General features: G+C 40.9%; 1 protein-coding gene across 6 annotated transcripts in view; it reads right to left on the bottom strand.

The window, feature by feature from the left end:
* Nucleotides 1-19,552, bottom strand: part of PDZD2 (PDZ domain containing 2) — a 395,186-nt gene that overhangs the window by 32,507 nt on the left and 343,127 nt on the right. For all 6 annotated transcript variants that reach the window (XM_070476533.1, XM_070476532.1, XM_070476535.1 and 3 more), the window contains 7 exons: nt 13,759-13,904; nt 10,017-10,136; nt 8,923-9,037; nt 6,411-6,484; nt 6,046-6,268; nt 5,144-5,261; nt 3,392-3,524 (listed from right to left, as the gene is read on the bottom strand). In XM_070476533.1, coding sequence (XP_070332634.1) covers nt 3,392-3,524; nt 5,144-5,261; nt 6,046-6,268; nt 6,411-6,484; nt 8,923-9,037; nt 10,017-10,136; nt 13,759-13,904 — 929 coding nt within the window. The remainder of the gene's footprint in view (nt 1-3,391; nt 3,525-5,143; nt 5,262-6,045; nt 6,269-6,410; nt 6,485-8,922; nt 9,038-10,016; nt 10,137-13,758; nt 13,905-19,552) is intronic.

Here is a 19,552-nt window from a genome sequence, read left to right as displayed (position 1 = left end):
TCTTAATTTTTTTGTTTTTTTTTTGGATTGTGCCACATGGCATGCAGGATCTTAGTTCCCCAACCAGGGATTGAACCTATACCTTCTGCAGTGGAAGCACAGAGTCTTAGCCAATGGACCACCAGGGAAGTCCTTCATGGGAAGGTTTTTAAAAAGCCTGATACATGATGAACTATGAGATTATTTTAAAAGCAACTACAGGACTTGTATAGTTTTTTTTTAAGAGGTAAAAATATTTTGAATTTTAAATGTAGGACAGTAATTCTGTGTATTAAAATAACATTTAGAATGAATAATATTTAGATAAGCACAGCAATCTGCCTTCAGAAGTAAATGAACATTTCTATACAGGATTCAGCATTATACTTTAACCTAACACATCAACCATCATCACATCAGGGCCTTTATGTAATAGTTTCTAATAGTCTTCACAGCAAATAAAACATGTACATAGATGCATGCAGACATACATGCATACTCCCACACATACCTTCATAAACCAAAGAGTAATTCTGTATAAATGAGCCATTAAAAATGGCTGCAGATTTTTCTTGACATTAGACTTTGAATATTTGCAATTATTTTTGAGTGGGAGAAAAATGGTTGGGGTTTAAAACAAGTGAAAGATTTCCTGGATAACTGTAATCACACTGAAAGCCCCAGTATCAATTAATAATGGACTTCTATTACTTTCTTCTACTTAATGTCAGCTAGAATCTGCCACACGAGCAGGTCCAAATCTTAGCTTGTCTAGACCTGGAGGGTTTGAATATTCCAATTGGGCAGCCACTGCCTCAGTCTTTATGAGAAACAGAAGAAAAGAAAATCCTTGTGGTATTTCTCTTGGAACAACATGAAAACTGAGGAAGCACATACATTTAGTATCAAAATGTACCATTGGCATGAAATGTTGGGATAAGTGGTACAAAAATACATTAAATGTAAAACGGAATCTTGACTGAAAGGAAAATATAGTATGATGTTACAACTAAGAACACTACGTTTACCTAGGAGGAAACATGAATCCAGTCAAACAAATACTGAAATTTGGTTTCTTGAACGTATCTCCAGCACCATCCTGACGACCACTTTACCACGGCTAGAAACACGAGTCAACCCGTATGTTCCACGGAATCATAGACCACCAGTCGACCAGGATTGTTATGCTTTGCACTGGAATGCCATTTTGATGTTTGATTGTACTGGCAAATTAGGCAGATGCTTTGGGGTGAGATTAGGCTGACCAACAAATCATGACCTGTGTGAGGCTGGAATGGATTTTGAAGTCAGGCATGCCTTGAAGCCAATAACTGCAAACCATGGAGAACTTAATTTTCTCTAATGTTGCTGAGGGATGGGCTGGGTCAGCAGTCATAGCTTGTTGGACTGTTTCCTAAGGTGAGGAAGTGTGGCCATGAGGGTGTTGGAATCCAAGGGAGAACCCTGGAAGGAGAGAGTTGAGACTGTGAGGCAAAGCAGAGCTAAAAGTGTCCCAGAGAGAGCTGGGGGGACAGCAGCGGGGGGGACAGAAGAGCAGATTCGGAGGGAAATGCGGGACTATAGAACAGAAAGGAGATACACAGGCAATGCCAAGGAAAACAAATAGGAAAAGGTGGAAGCCGGACTTGATTTTCTATGAATGATATTTGTTCAAGTAGCTTTTATGTAAGACATTTTTAAGAATTCTTGTAGGAGTTTCCTGGGTGGTCCAGTGGTTGGGACCTCACCTTCTGGTGAGGGGGAGGGTGTGTGTGTGTGTGTAGGTTCGATCCCTGGTTGGGATGCTAAGATCCCACATGCCTCTCGGCCAAAAAAACAGAAGCAATATTGTAACTACTTCAATAAGACTTAAAAAAAAAAAAAAGCTTGAAGACAACTGAAAACAACCTGGGGGGTGGGGGTGGGGGAAGTAGCCGGGCTGAGTTTGAATCAGCAATCAGTGTCCAAGCAGCTTGACTGACATTTCTGTCCCAAAGCAAGGCACAGAGTGACAGCTTTGCAGTGGGTATTTGTATAGGGGAAACCGGCCGGTCAGCACTTCCCAGGTGGTGCTAGTGGTCAAGGGCCTGCCACCAATGCAAGAGATGCAAGAGACGTGGGTTCGACGCCTGGGTCAGGAAGATCCCCTGAAGGAGGGCACGGCAACCCACTCTAATGTTCTTGCCTGGAGAATCTCACGGACAGAGGAGCCTGGTGGGCTGCAGTCCGTGGGGCTGCAAAGAGTCAGACATGACTGGTGACTTAGCATGCTCAGCATGCAACTGGACGAATAACAAATGAACACTGCTGAGACAGTGAAAATGACCCCATAAAGTTACTGCACTGAAGAAATTTCAGGTGTGGCACATGGGAGAACCTGCCAGTTCTCCTGGTACAAACTTCTTACTTGTAAACTAGCATAAGAGTCCATCCAGTATAGCAGCCTGGGGCCATTACGGATGTAATCAAATAACTCTATGAATAATATAAAGGGGGTAGCAGCCACATGACAGGCATGGGAAGAGTTAATGGTCTGAATGAGCATTCTGAGTTGTTGAAAGGTCAGATTTTGTAGGGGAGAGAAAAAAAGATTACCATGTTGAGACAAGCTGATTTAAGAGTTTTACCTGGAGTACTCAAAAACAGTTCTCAAAATGGGTTGAGTTGAACTTGCTAAAGTGTCCTGTGGTTAGCTTAAACAATTAAAAGCAATCGTCTAAGGAGAAGAGATACAACCAAGTAAACGGCATGCATGCATGCTAAGTCACTTCAGTCACGTCCAACTCTGCAACCCCATAGACTGTAGCCCACCTCTGTCCTCTGTCCTTGGGGTTTCCCAGGCAAGAATGCTGGAATGGGCTGCCATTACCTCTCCAAAGTAAACAGCAGAGGTCCCCAACACAAGGGCTATGATTATCTGCAAGTTAGTATGTGGAACCAGTGTGACACTGATGCTGAAAGAAAATTAGTGCGCTCTTAAGCATTAATTACACAAGTATTTTGCTCAGGTCGAGGATGGCCTGGACAGAGCATCAACTTCAATGCTTTCTGATTTTCTGGATGCAGAAACCTGAAAAGGCTAAGTATCTCACCAGAGATTGAACAGCCAGTAGGGGTTACTCAGAACCCTACCTTCCATACTTAGCACTCCCACCTTCCACTAAATTCACCAGTAATATTGTCAACATTTTCTAATAAAATGTTCTGAGTGTGAAGATGAAGAAGTCCAGATCAATAATTCATTTCCTAAGTGTTATCAGTTACCTTGGTCACTGGGTGGCCACAGGCTGATTCCCATCCCCAGCTGGGTGAACGGTCTCATCAAAGAGTGCATGGTCATAGGAACACGTGTGCCATTGCTACTGGACAAACAGCTGTCTTCCCATACTCAGGACAGCGTGAGATACTTCACCTTTGGATTAGGGTGCCGGCCGATGACCAGGCGAACAGGTCCTGGGGGGCATTTGCTCAAGATGGCGTGGACTTTGCTTAAAGCAGCATGGCGGACATTGACAGAGTTCACTTCCAGGATTTGATCTCCGCGGCTAGGGACGATAACATGATCAACTCTCTGCAATAACAGTTAGCTTTTTACAAGACTTCCTTCTAGGAGTGGTTTATATAATACGAAATCTTTTCTGAATACTTTTAAGAAGCAAATGATATCCTTGCATCTTTGCATACATATAAAAAAGCAAAACCCTCATAAACACGTTAGGTTTTAAACTGACAAAGACCATTATGGATGTCTACCTGCATTTTCAGGAGTAAAGTTAAAATTGATAATAAGGACAACAATGAAGGTTACTATCACTTGAACACGTATTGTAGGCCAAGTACTATAAAAAGAAATTTATGTAACAATGCTTTGACTAGGTATTATTATTCCTATTATGTAGATAAGGCCACAGGCTCAGAGAGGTCACCCAGATGTCACACACTGCTGAACTCAGGTTTGCTTACCTTTCGCTCATCAAGTGATAGTCCCTCGACCACCACCGGTTTCTTTTCCCCTACCATATTGAAATGATTATTGTAATATAATTTAAGAAGGAAATATCTGAAGCTCAAAGGTTACCCAATAATTTGTAAAAATGTTTCAGATTTGAACAAATGAGAAATTGGGGACAAGATGCCCATTTTGACTTGAAATTATAGGGAGAGAACTCAGTATGAGAAAACAAAGAGTCTTTATGTGGGGTTTGAAGAATGGTCATTTGGCAGGCTCCAGACATATGGAACCATTCAAGAAAGAAACATCATCCTGGGATGTCATTAAAGGACTTTTTTCCTTGGGTTCTAAAAGTATATTTTCTTTAATGTACTTTGGATGATTTGCTAAATTTTTTTCGATATGGAAATTCACTCTGATGATTAACTAAAAACATAATATAATCTATTAACAGGGCCTCAAAATGGCAACCTCAAGGAATGTCATTTTGATAATTCCTCAACTGCTCAAGGACTTAAAAACTTAGAGGGGAGAAAGATGATACTGTTTGCACAGTGCTTCATGAAATACGTGTACATTCTTGTGAAGTTTAGGTGGGCACAGACCCACTGCAATTACTATATAATAGAACACCGAAACCTCTCTTGTATAAACAGAATACCCAAGCTACAACTCAACTAGCCGAATTGAGAAATCAGACACGCAGTGATTTCAGACAGTAAGCATCTAGACATCACGTCTCAAAAAGGAATGAAACAACAGGAAAGGTTCAGGAGATTGTACTTAATAAGAAAGGCCTCCTGTTCAAGGGCATGATCTTAGGACTCTCTTATATCCAGTGATTCTGAACTACTTTGAGTAGTTCCCAGCAGCTTATATGAATTCTATATAAATGTATATGAAAGTGAAAGAAAATATTTGGATAATTATAGGTATCTACATAGACTTGTTTTGTGTCAAGTTTCTGAAACAACTTCTGAGTCCAAATAGAACAGAACTGGTAGGGGAAGCCAAGATCTGGAATTCTTGAACCAAATTTCATTTATCTTTTCATCTTTGGAGATGCTTTTGATTGTAATTCTAGCTACATGACCGCAAATAATATAAACATTTAGAATTTCACAAGGGAATGTAACAGGGCAGGTATCTTATGTATGTATTCACATATTCACAAACCCACCAGAACTCTAAACTCTCAGGTTTACAACCAACCTCAGATTGCTCTCCATCTTGGCCACTGATCCTGGGGCAAGGCTGTGAATGTAGATGCCTGGAGGGCTGTTTTCTAGGGCCAGGCAGCAGGCACCGATGCCTAAGCCAACTCTGGGCTCTGTGGGAGGTATCATTGAAAGAAAACAAAATCAAAAGAAAGAAAGAAAAGGAGTATCAATAATTTGAAACTTATTGTATACTTTGACCAATAACCACTTAGTTTTAGACCAGACTTAGGATATACATTTTACTTTTCTTTGTCAGTGTGAGCCACATTCTTTTAATGAAATGAGTCTATGGCAGAACCAGGGGCTAACTATAGACTGTGAATTATTTGATGGTCCATTCTCTTCTTAGTCTGAAGGGTCTTCTTTAATCTGTTTTTGAAAACAGGCAGAGTCCCAGTAACATTTTCTATTATGGATATACAACTTCAGCCTTTCTTTTGCCTCCCATTGATTTCTAGATTATTCCATTGTTCATCATATTTCTACCACTGGAGGCAAAGATTAAAAGCAGTAAGATCTGGTGTTACCCAGGATTTTTAGTTACTGGTGTTAGCTATATTCTTAACTATATTCTTTCTTCTTGAAAATGTTACATTAGCCCTAGAATTCAGCTAGTCAGTGATGTTTTTAACATGAGTCTCTGACACACAGTGATTCATCCAGAGAGAGCTTTAAAAAACTGTGCTACTGTTAACTTTTCTTCACTTTAGTGAAATGACTAAGATCTCTCCTTTTGATCCTACTGTCCATTTAGAGAAGGCCATATGTTGTTGGTAGCAGAATGTTCCAAAGAAGCAATTCATAGAAAAAGATATATAAAAAAAATGAACCTAAGAACAGATTACAAATTATGATTTGAGAGAATCTAACGCAACGAGGACAAGCTGGTATCACCTTTGTTGAGGGTTACTTCCATGACAATTCTGTCCTTGGGCCCGGGGGCCTTCCGACCCAGGGACGAACTGCCTTCATCGCTGCCCAGTGCTGCAGTTCCCCCACTGGCATTGAAGTTTGGGGAGCTCGATCTGCTCATGTGTGTGGGTGTGGAGCAGGGCGTGAGGCTCGGGCTCAGTAACTTGGTGCGTACCGTTAAGACAAACAATCCACTCCGGATTTGCTGAGAAAACAGGAAGAAAGGCTAAAGCATTCAGGTTGTCCTTTTATCAAATGATGGGAAAAAAAGAAACCAAACCCAAATCAGAATGAAATAAAGAAAGAAAAACAAAGATGATAAAGGAGGTCAATAAGAATGTCCTTACCTTAAAGGTATGAATGGCTTCTTGAAATGTCAAGCCCTTGATTGGTATTCCATTTACATCTAGGATTTCATCCCCTAGTGACCAAATTTGAGAATTACATCAACATCAAGCTTTAGTTTACTGAAATCTAACTGCTTGGTCACTATTAAATAAAATACCATAAAGTCCCTGATTTACAACTCTTTAAGATGAATTTTACTGTTCCAATCTACTCTCTTTAGCTTAGCTCCAAGGAATGTCACAAGATGGGACAATAAATGACACTGCATGTCATTCTGCAGTAATTTTCTATCTTCACCTTTAATTAAAACAACTGTGGGAAGCATCAAGATCTTGCTCTCTTGCCACTATCCAGTATGATAATACATGTTCTACATTTAGAAATCAAACTGCAAAGACTGAATTCCTATCCTTTTGCTTCAAACCCACTGGTGGAGAAGTACAAACACCCATAACATGTGCGAAGCCAAGCCTGTATTTTCAGGAAGACGTGGTGTGTGAAAAGTGGCTTAAATGACAGAGACAAGGAAACACAGGAGATGGTATTTAGGAATGGCAGCCTCACATCTACGTGCAGCCCCAGAGTCTAGATGCTTGGCCTTGATGGTGTTCAAGGGTCTCAGTCAGTAAGCTGGCAAGTCATTACACACGTCTATCTAAGAGATTGGTGTAGCCTAATATCACATTTCTTTCTCTCGCTCTTGTTCTCTTTCTCTCTCAAACTATCCTGAACTCATCTTCAACTCCAAGAAGGCACAGTCAGGTCATTTTTCAAGTTGTTGATAGTGTCTGCTGGTAACATCATAGAGCTTGGACATCCTCTTGACTTAAAGCTAGTTTCCGGCTTTGGACTCCTGTGTCATGGTCTATTTTTTGGGATAACAGTTCATCAAAAACACTACAAAGGTGCACAAGATGAACCTTGCACAGCAGTCTGGTACAGAAGAGGAACTCCCTTGTAACAAAGTACAAAGCAGCCTATGAACACACATTCTCACCTCTCACGGACAGCCGATCCCAGGAGTGCATGGGGTATTCCATTAAAGGAACCCCGCACACGGGTTTAAAAAGGCAAGCAGTACCGAACCCATGTGTTATGTGCCTTTTCTGTAATTGCAATTACAGATGTTGTAAAACAAGGGAAATAATCTGTTTAAAAATCACCTGGCATAACCAAGACTCAACTAGGTGAGGTTTTTGGTTTGTTTCCACCTGGGAAAAGGGTAGAAACATTAAAATGATCGCTCATGCTCTTAAAAATCTTTAAAGATTACTTAAAAGACAGATCAATTCAACAGGTTAATGGAAAAAAATCCATTCTGATGACCTCTATTTATTGTAAGTGAATACATACGAAAATATAGTATTTAGGAGAAGCAAGTGCTATTAACCTCTCCTGTCGATTTTTTTCCTGCCATTTTGCCCCATTCTACTAGCACTGCAGGATGAATTTCAATCAAATGAACACATGGCACATCCATTATAAAAATGCTCCGCTAGAATTTTACATTGTTGGGAAACGAGACACAAATACCACCTGGGAGTTAGCCCTTCCTCTGAGAAAGAAATAAATATTCTGCCATTAAAATGTGAAGCCTGGTCATGGCTTATCATTAGCACACAGACTTCTGGGATCACTCTGCCTACAAAAAAGGAGATTCCAATTTATTCTTATCAGTTTAGAAGAAATAAGCTGGTTAAACACAACATAATTGGAGCAACAGAACTGAACAGTCACAGCATTTTTGAAGGTAACTAGTAATAGTATGATTCCATCATTCCATGCAGGAAGTATATTAATAAGGAGGAGAAAAAAATCAGGATTCACAAACAAGTTCTGGGGATCTAAGGTACAGACTGGTGCCTGCAGTTATTTAACGAGACTGTGTTATATACTTGAAAATAGTTAAGAAAGATGTTAAATGTTTTTACCACATGCACATACAGTAGGTCAATATGTGAGGTGATGGAGGTATTCATTAACATTGTTTGGCAATCATTTTGCACCTAAGTGTATAAAATTATCATGTACACTTTCAATGCATATAGTTATAAATTAAAAAAAAAAGTGCTTGTCTAGTACGCTTAGGTTGTGTCAAAAATGGTAGGTGCTATGGGGTTGGTGAAAGATGTTTATGTACTCTAGCCCCGAGCAAGAATGCACTGCAAATGCTCAGGAAATTTTCAAGGCAATTTCTAAGATCAAGGGGACAAGACAGACATTTAAAAACCCAAACAAAGATATCAAGCCACTTCTCACATAATGCCTCATGTAATCCTCACAACAATTCTTCAAGGTAGGTATTCATATCCCAAGTTTACAACAGAAGAAAGTGAAGCTTAGGTTACGTGAATGGTCCAAGGTCCTGAGTGAGCAGTGGATTCAGCCCAAGTCTATCCAACTACCAAGCCCAGAGCTGGAGCTGCTGAGGCATTTTCTTCACATCTTGCCAGGGGGCAGATTCTCCTAGAACCAGAGGTCACTGAGGGCCACCAGGAGGGTCTCTCCTACCTTCTTTAAGTCTTCCATCCTCTGCAGCTGATCCATTTGGGAAAATGGTCTTGACAAAAATCCCCATCTGCCCTCGAATGCAGTCTCGGCCTCCAGCAATGCTAAAGCCAAGGCCCTGGACGCAGAGAAGATGGGGGTCCAGGTTGTCAGTGCACTTCTTCACTGAGGGCACCCCCCAGTGTAGTGTTTAACTCAGAGTTCAGCTAAAGCGAAAGTGTTTGTCGTTCAGCTGTGTCTGACTCTCTGCTACCCCATGGACTGTATGTAGTCCACCAGGCTCTTTTGTCCATAGGATTCTCCAGGCAAGAATACTGGAGTGGGTTGCCATGCCCTTCTCCACAGGGTCTTTCTGACCCAAGGATCGAACATGGGTCTCCTGCACTGCAGTTGGATTCTCTACCATTGGGAGCCATGAGGGAAGCCTGGAGAGTTGAGTTAGTAGCTGCAAATTCAAGTGTTCCCCTCACCATGACCCTCCTCAGATCCACTTGCATTATGCTAGCTATGCATTATGTTAAAGGCTGAAAAGTTTTAGGTAAACGTGAAATTGCTGACATTTGACAATCTTTCGATCTCCAAAGATGTCAATTTCACATGGCTCAATTAATAACTCATAGCTGTGCAGGTGCCATATTTGTTTTATTCTTTTATTTTTGTATAATATCAAATGGATATCAAAATAGCTATTTTCTCATATTCATATAACAAATTATTTGTAATTATTCCTCTTATGATAATGGAAATGCCATGAAATCCATTCAATTCATTCAGGGGGTATCCTCTGAAGTTGCAGGGTCCGATTTTCTTTCAGTAGTGGCACTGACGGGGCATTTACCCCACCCTTGATGGCACCCTAGCTGCCCGGTGATGACTCCTGAAATCATAAGGGCAAAAAGCGTTTGATGATGTCACCTGCAGGCCCATGGGAAAGGATGCCAGGGTGTCCACTCAAATCTACCCAAAGGCCACTTACTTGATTCTTCTTTATACCTTTTGCCTTATTTTATGTAAAAACAACACTAAAAATGAATCATTTAAAATATATATACTAGCATTTACCTAGACGGCAAAACAATGCACACAGAAGAGCTCACCTTGCCCTTTTCTTTGTACAGCCCAATGATGGAGATGACTGATGGCCGAATGAGTCTCCAAGGAGATTCCACCTGAGTTGTGCTTAGTGAGCGAGTGGACTTCTTCACAATGTGGTATTCCTAAAAGTCAGCACATGAGGTCAGAGATTGTCTCACTTATCCTGCTATGGTCCTTGGTATAAAAATATACTCAGATTTGGAAAACCTCAGTTGTCTTTTGTGTTAGATGGCCATTGGACTGTAGTCCATACCATGTCCAGTGGGTTAAATAAAGCTTATTATAAAGCACATTGGAGGAAGGGCCTCAACTGTGATGGACTGCCATGTCTTCTTTCCCCACATAAACAACCTAGGCTGCTCCTTCCTTGAGCCTACTCCACGTATTCTACTTCCTGCTTTCTGGAGCAGAGTTAGGGACTGGAAACCAAGTGGCCTTGGAGATGTAGAATGACCATCCTTTGGTCAGGTTCTCCATTGGAAGTCACCCCTGCCCCCACTCCAAGTTCATAATCATGGTTAGAAAGTAGCTCATCATTTCAAGCTCAATTCACTTACTCAAAACTCAGCAAGCTTTTGTTTCTTATAAAACCCAAACCACAAACCCAGACAACTGTTATTCCATATAAAAAAAATCCCTCTGAGAGACTGCAGCAGCTTCAGCTCTGATCCCTCACATTTGGAAAATAAAATACTTTTCCACAAGCCACACTTTCCCTTCCTGGCACGCAGCAGCTCAAAATCTTGATCTCTTTTCCCTTTCCATCACCCACCAAGTCCATGTGTGTAAGTAGTGTGGACCATTCATAATGTAAACAAGAGAGTGAATGAATCTATTGCTAAAGCGCTGAGACAATCTAGCTCCTTGCTATTCTTTTTAGAATAATACATATCTTAAATGACACAGATATTCTAGCATAAACAACAAAATCATTTCATGTTTAATATGAGAAAAGAGACACTAGAAAATAGTTTTTATCCTTAATCAGCATATTCTACATTCGAAGGTAGAAATGAGATCTGCTAATGATATTTTCGTATTCCTGGCAGCTTAGAACAACTATATCTTGCAGTTTTACAAAATATCTGTCAGCTGTGTTGGCCTCCCAGCCTCTGATTCATTAAAAAAAAAAAAAAAAGATGTTGGCTTGGCAAGGTTACCACCCTTTTACTAAAACTATTATGGAAATACTCTGGCCACCTAATGTGAAGAAGCGAGTCACTGTAAAGACCCTGTTGCTGGGAAAGAAAGACTGAGGGCAGGAGGAGAAGGGGACGGCAGGATGAGATGGTTGGATGGCATTGTTGGCTCGATGGACATGAGTCTGAGCAAACTCTGGGAGTTGGTGATGGACAGGGAAGCCTGGCGTGCTGCAGTCCATGGGGTCACAAAGAGTTGGACATAACTGAGCAACTGAACTACAACAATTATGGAAACAGCCAGGCAGAGACCTTGAATATAGAGGTTCATGTGCAGACTCACAAGGGAACTCTTTCTCTGATCAACAACCTCCAGCAGCGCCTTATTCCATCTGCCCTTCAGGAATCAGAGGCCAGCATGCATGCTTCACTATTCTCCTGAAGAGTTTCAGGGGTCTCACTGCACTTTTAAACTTCTGTCATCCCATTTGGCAGCCATGAGCCACCTGTGGCCATCTATATTTAAATTAAGATATACTAAAATTAAAAATGTATTTCTCAGTCTCTCTAGCCACTTTTCATGTGCTTAAAAGACACATGTGGCTACCATATTGGGTAGTATAGACATAAAACATTTCCATCACTGCAGAAAGCTTTATTGGATAGCTCTAATCTAGACAATACTTTTTAGTGGAGGGAGGGTAGGAGAGAGAAAGACAAAGAGAGGAGAGAGGAAGGGGCTTCCCTGTGGTTCAGTGGTAAAGAATCCACTGCCCATGCAGGAGATGTGGGTTCGATCCCTAGGTCAGGAAGACCCCCTGGAGTAGGGAATGGCACCCACTTCAATATTCTTGCCTGGGAAATCCCATGGACAGAGGAACCTGGTGGGCTACAGTCCATGAGGTCACAAAAGAGTAGGATGTGACTTAACAACTAAACAGCAACAACAAACCTACAAAAGTGGAAGGAAGGAAGGAAAGAAAGAAAGGCAAATCCTGGGAGGAAAAGAAAAGTGCAGAAAAAAGAGGTCAGAAAAGAAAGAACAACTTAAAGAGGAAAAATAGCTTCTTCTTTAAAATCTTTCATTTTAAAGAGTTCAGCTTGCGTTTCTTGGTTCCTAGAAGCCTGCTCTTTTGTTGTCGTTCAATCGCCAAGTCGTTTTCAACTCTTTGCAGCCCACTGGGCTGCAGCACACCAGGCTTCCCTGTCCCTCACCATCTCCTAGAGTCTGGAAATAGATAATTTCCGGGTATAAACACAGTCAAGTTTCCTCATGAGTCAGTTAAGAAATCAGCACCTTAGTGCTGGACATCCTTGGCCAGGACAACAGTAGACCTGCTCTCATTTTCTGCACTAACCAAAAGTCTGACAATGTGGCTCTCCGACGGCTTCTTGATCTCCCCGTTGATCCAATCCCCGTGGATCATGCTGCCCAGGACACACACTTGTCTCCAGACATGGGTTTTAACCAGGCCTCATGCAAGTTTTCTGCTCTGCTTTTTCTCACTGCCCCAACTCCAGTTGCCCTTGGTGGATTCAGCACAAGACAGCCTAATCAGCAGGGGCCTCTGAAACACGGGCACTTTCTAATTTTATTGGTCTGGCCAAACTTCCTGCACAGTGATTCTGGGGTATCACTTGGAACTAAATACTCAACCTCTTTGGGATTTGGCTACCCTATCTGTAAAAATGTGAGACACCCAGAGCAAGAGCCCAACCCAGATGACCTGAGCTAGGTCTTCTAGAACTCTAATACCCGAGTTTCCATGCACTTTAGGGTATCACAGCTGTCACTCCCTCCCCTTCCCATCTCTGCTTCACTGAGGCCTGGGGACCAGATACCAGCAACTCCTCTCGAGTGCTCTGGCTGATGGTGCCAGGACTGGAAGAACACTCCACAAGTTCCCAGAGACTGAGCCTGCTTCTGACTTGGTTATGAGACGTCTACCAGGTGTTGACTGGGCTGAGGAGGATGAAGTTGAGGGGAGCCCCTGTGCAGGGTTACACAGGGTTACAGAGTCCCGAGCTCTGGTGGGGATGGACTATGAACATCCCCACACCCCTCACCCCCTCTTCAGTCTCTTCTGACCTTGGCTGTTGGAGCCGTTACTGTCTAAGAGGTAGGATCCAGGCACACACCACAGCCACCCCCCCCCCACATGTCCACACCCACCTACCCACCAGGCTATGCCGACACACGGCACACCCACCAAACAAGAGACGGTGGTTCACCACAGACCGTGAGGCGCCATTGTCTCCTGGCAGGGGAAGCGGCTCTCATTTCCAAAACACACAGTAGAAGAGAATCGAGATTTTGAGATCCAACAAGGGATTGATTTTTTTTTTCCCTTCTTTTCTATTTCCAAATATTAAGCTGACTTCTCTCTAGCCTCCTTGGATAGACCTTACTGACTACACTGTATCTCTTGTCCTAAATACTTCTGGCCCTCAGACACAAACAGGTCTTCAGAACATGAAGCTCCTGCTGGCCTCGGAGAGAACAATAGAAAATCTGGAGACCCAGGGTTTGAAACATGCTTTTCTGCCCCTAGCCAAGTAGCTGTGACAGGATAAGAAAGTCAGGGGCTCCACAGTGTTATACCACCTGTGACGTGCCCGTTGAGTCCAGCAGCTGGGGAAGGGAATGCTTCCGGCCATCTCGCGAGACCTCTAACATCCTGGCCCGGGGGTCACCATGTCGCACCATCAGTTCATTATATTCTTCAACAGACTCTAGACGGTGTACACCCCCTTGAAAAAACAGAGGGAAAACACGACTAGATATAGAATGAAGAGACTCTTATGAGCATGCACAGGTATAAACTTGTTGCATTTACGCCCACATTCATGGTTGCTCAGATGGCCTGGTGGCCAATACTTTCAAAGCTCCTGGCTCATCATGTTCTATTGTCAAGTTCTGCATGACCTTGGTGTGTGTTGAGGCCATAATGCCAGATTCTGAAGCAAGTGCTAGTTTTTGAAGTGCCCAGTTTGGATAAAGGGCAATGTATATATTTAATCCAACTAAGATGTAGCTATGGTTGATAAGGCAATAAACAGTGGTGAGAATGCTATCAGTGCATGGCTTTTTAGTAATGGAAGAATATCCCTTTGTGATTGGTAGTAGATGTTTGGGGTAGACGCTTTTTTTTCATGTATAACAATGGACATTTAAACAAATTTTAAATTTCTGTATAACTTACAGAAAAGTGCACAAATCATTAAGTGTACATACCATTCCATGACATTTCACACAATAAACCTGTCAATAAACAACATCCAGACATAGAATATCACCAGGTCTCCAAATCCCCTTTTGTACCACTAAACACTGCTCACCAAGGGTAGCCATCATCCCGACTTCTAACATCATAGATTGCTGTTGTTTCGTTGCTGGGTCATGTCTGACTCTTGGCTACCCCATGAACTATGGCCCACCAGGCTCCTCTGTCTATGGGATTTCCCAGGCAAGAATACTGCAGTGGGTTGCCATTTCCTTCTCCAGGGGATCTTTCTGACCCAGGGATCAAACCTGTGTCTCCTGCTTGGCAGGTGGATTCTTCACCACTGAGCCACCTGGAGGTCCAACATCACAGATTATTTTTGTCTATTTGATATAAATGAACACATAAACAACATGTTCGTTTTGAATCTGGCTCCTTATTCTCAGTATTTGTGAAATTCCATCATGTTGTTGCATGCCAATAGATTGTTCACCCTATTTTTGCACACTATTTCATCATATAAACATACCATGATTTATCTATCTGTTCTATTGCTAATGGACATTTGATTTGTTTCCAGTTTCAGACCTAGAATAAGGGTCAGAAAACATTTTTCCGTAAAGGCCAGATAGTAAATGTTTTAGGGTTTATGAGTCACAAATGGTCTCAGCACACATTCTTTCACTTTTTTTAGATGCACTAAAAATGTATAAAGCATTTCTATCTGTGGGCCATACTAATACAGTTGTGGGTGGTAGTCTGCTGACCCTGACCTAGAATATACTGTCAGACATTATGTGCATGTTGTATCTGTTGGATCGATCTAGAATGAGAGTGGCTGGGTTACAGGTATGCATTCCCTCTCACCAAGTGGGATCACCTGGGTGCATTACAGCTTGTTCCTCCACATGTTACACTTACTAGTGCCAGTCTTTCTAATTTTAGCCACTCTTTTTTTCCCATTTATTTTTATTAGTTGGAGGCTAATTACTTTACATCATTGCAGTGGTTTTTGTCATACATTGAAATGAATTAGCCATGGATTTACATGTATAATTTTAGCCACTCTGCTGGAGTGGATAATAATGGTATTTCACTGTGGTTTTTCATTTACGTTTCACTAAGGACTAATGGAGATCAAACTAAAGGAGATGAAACCAGTCAATCCTAAAAGAAATCAGTCCTAAATATTCATTAGAAGGACTGATGTTGAAGCTGAAGCTCCAATACTTTGGCCACCTGATGTGAAGAGCCAACTCATCAGGAGAGACCCTGATGCTGGGAAAGACTGAAGGCAGGAGGAGAAGGGGACAACAGAAGATGAGATGGTTGGATGGCATCACTGACTCAATGGACATGAGTTTGAGCAAGCTCTGGGAGATGGTGATGGACAGGGAAGCCCGGTGTGCTACAGTCCATGGGGTCACAAAGAGACGGACATGACTGAGTGACGGAATAACAAAGGACTAATGAGATTGAGCTTCTTTTCAAATACTCATTGACTGTTTTTCTTTCTTAAGGTTGTAAAGAGGCTGTTCAAGTCTTTTGCTCTTTTTTCCCTTATTCCTTTTTCAATTGGGCTACTAGAAAATTTTACATTTTTTTTTCTTTGCTCATTCTTTTATTGGGTTTTTCTCTGTTCATTTACAGGAATTTTATTTTTTACTATTAATATATTTTGGATACGAGTCCTTTGTGGAATCTATGTATTACAAATATCTTTTCCATGTCTGTGACTTTCATTCTTTCAGTGGTATTTTTTGATAAACAAAAGTTCATAATTTTAATGTAGAACAACATATAATATTTTCCCTTTATGTTTGGCACACCTGTATCTTTTTTAAGGGGCTTCCTTGGTAGCTCAGCTGGTAAAGAATCCACCTGCAATGCAGGAGAGTCCAGTTTGATCAACGGACTGGGAACACCCCCTGGAGAAGGGAACAGCTACCCATTTCAGTATTCTGGCCTGGAGAATTCCAGGGATTGTATAGTCCATGAGGTCAGAAAGAGTCAAACACGACTGAGCAACTGTCACATCTTGTTTAAGAAATCATTATAGTAATGATTTCTAAAGACATCTTTATCATACATAGTTTAGTCACTAAGTTGTGCCCATCCCTTTGTGACCCTGTGGACTGCAACACACCAGGTTTCCCCGTCCTTCACTATCTCTTGGGAGTTTGCTCAAATTTATGTCCCCTGAGTTACTGGCTGAGTCATGACTATCTAACCATCTCATCCTCTGCTGCCCTCTTCTCCCTTTGCTTTCAATCTTTCCTAACACCAGGGTCTTTTCCAGTGAGTTGGCTCTTCACATCAGGTGGCCAAAGTTTTGGAGCTTCATCATCAGTCTTCCAATGAATACTGTGGGTTGATTTCCTTTACGATTAACTGGTTTGATCTCCTTGCAGTCCAAAGGACTCTCAAGAGTCTTTTCCAACACAACAGTTCAAAAGCATCAATTCTTTTGCACTCAAACCTTCTTTATGATCCAACTCTCATATCCATGGATGACTACTGGAAAAACCATAGCTTTGACTAGACAGACCTTTGTCAGCAAAGTGATATCTTTGCTTTTTAATATGCTGTCTAGATTTGTCAGAGCTTTCCTTCCAGGGAGCAAGTATCTTTTAATTTCATGGCTGCAGTCACCATCAGCAGTGATTTTGGAGCCCAAGAGAATAAATAAAATCTGTTAACTGCTTCTACTTTTTCCCCATCTATTTGCCATGAAGTGATGGGATGGGATGCCATGATTTTTGTTTTTTGAATGTTGAGTTTTAAGCCAGCCTTTCTACTCTCCTCTTTTACCCTCACAAGGGAATCTTTAGTTCCTCTTCACTTTCTACTATTAGAGTGGTATCACATGCATATTTGAGGTTGTTGATATTTCTCCTGGCAGTCTTGATTCCAGCTTGTGCTTCATCCAGCCCAGCATTTAGCATGATGTACTGTGCCTCGGAGTTAAATAAGCAGGGTGACAATATACAGGCTTGATGTTCTCCTTTCCCAATTTGGAACCAGTCAGTTATTCCATGTCTGGTTCTAACTGTTGCTTCCTGGTCCTGTACACAGGTGTCTCAGGAGGCAGGTATGTTGATATGGTATTCCCATCTCTTTGAGAATTCTTCACAGTTTGTTGTGATCCACACAGTCAAAGGCTTTAGCACAGTCAGTGAAGCAGAAGTTTATATTATATACTATTTTAAAATAGGATAGTTTAAGGGATTTTATCTAAAAATTTTTATTTATTTTAAATTGAAGTATATTTTAATGTATGATATAAATTATACATGTATCATATAGTGTTTAACAATCATTAAAGATTATATTCCATTCATAGTTATTATAAAATATAGGCTATATCCCCTGTATTATACACTATATCCTACACATAAAATTATGTAGTTTACTCTGTACATAATAGCTTGTACCTCTTAATCCCCTATTCCCCCTCTCCTCTCCCCCTCATCCTTCTCCCCAGTGGTAATCACTAGCTTGTTCTCTATATCTGTGAGTCTGCTTCTTTGTTTGCTATATTCATTAGTTTGTTGTATTTTTTAGCTTCTACATACAAGTGGTATCATACAGTACCACCTTTGTCTGTCTGACTGCTTTTACTCAGCTTAATACCCTCCAAGTCCCTCCATGCTGCTGCAAATGGCATCCTTTCACACCTTTTTTATGGTGGAGTAATATTCCACACACACACACACACACACACAAACACACCACATCTTCCTTATCCATTCAGCTGTTGTGAACACTGGGGTGCATGTATCTTTTTGAATTAGTATATTTAGTGGGTTTTTTTGATACATATACCCAGAAGTGGAACTGGTGGGTCATATGGTAGTTCTATTTTTAGTTTTTTGAGAAACAGCCATCCTGTTTTCCATTGTGGCTATGTCAGTTGACATTCCTACCAACAGTGTATGAGAGTTTAAAGTCTTTAATCTTAAATGATGGATCGATTACAATGAATGTAGTTACAATCACATTACAATGTTTACATTATGCACCATATATATGTGTATATCCATGTATATGTATGTATATAACTATATATACATATAGATTCTTTGAAATACCAAATTCTTCTATTTAATATTTCAGTTGATGACTTAAAATTTTAATTTATCTAAAAATTTCTCAGGAAGTTTTTCATGGAGTAAAATAATATGATTCTGTACTCTTTTAAAAATAATATATTGATGAGTTTTTAACAATGATGAAAAGTTAGAATGGTGCTGATACAGTTATATTATAATGGACATCACTAAAGGCCTGGTTTTTCAAAAGCTACATATTAACTTTGTGATACATATTTCAGGTTTTCAAACATCTGAAATTCCTTTGCAATCAAAAGAAAAATTTTCATTTAAAAAGATTACAGACTAAGGCATTAACATGGATAAATCAAAAAATACTGAAGTTAAAAGGGAACCCTACTGGCAAAAAAGGAGGTATGAAGTAAAGAAAACTCTGGTTAGAATATCAGGAAAAATGTTCCATGAAATCACTTCAGTCATTTTGGAGCCAGACAGGCCAAAATCTTAGTGGAAATGGTTGGAACCTCTTTAGAGAACCTCCTTAATAATTCATGACTTAATAACTCATGGCCAGATTAATCTATCTTGGCATGCTTACTCGTATGAACAAGATTTATTAGAAGAAAATTCCTTTTGAGCTGACAGGGAAGCACTTGCCATCAAGAGAAGAGAAACCACATACGGTAGTGTCTGTAGATAATATACTGATATGTGAATACCAGAGTGACTCGCTTACGAAAATATGAAATAAATATCCAAGCTTACAGGACCCAGAAATTAGGAAGTGAGGACATTAAAATCTCCTGTATTCAAATGTCTTTAGACTGAACATATTTCAAAGCACTGAATGAAGAACCAATTCCTTAAGCCTCTTTAACATGCCTCCAAATTACTTTTCCAGTCTTATCTCCCACTACTTTGCTTGGTGAATTCATTGCTCCAGCCTGTGAATTCTCAGAGGGGAGCATTTGTCCTCCACCCACATCCGTCCCCAAACTGGGGAGCATATAAATATCACTTAAGTTTCCCCCAAGTTTGCCTGCACCATCACCTCCCATGCCAAGAATCTCCTCTCCCCTAATCTTTCTGCTGGACTGAATCATGGTTGTGGCTGGATTATTGT

Source organism: Odocoileus virginianus, chromosome 14 (assembly GCF_023699985.2).
Source record: "Odocoileus virginianus isolate 20LAN1187 ecotype Illinois chromosome 14, Ovbor_1.2, whole genome shotgun sequence".
Lineage (NCBI taxonomy): Eukaryota > Metazoa > Chordata > Mammalia > Artiodactyla > Cervidae > Odocoileus > Odocoileus virginianus.
Note: the sequence above shows the minus strand (reverse complement) of the source record. Positions and strands in the feature narration are given on the sequence as shown.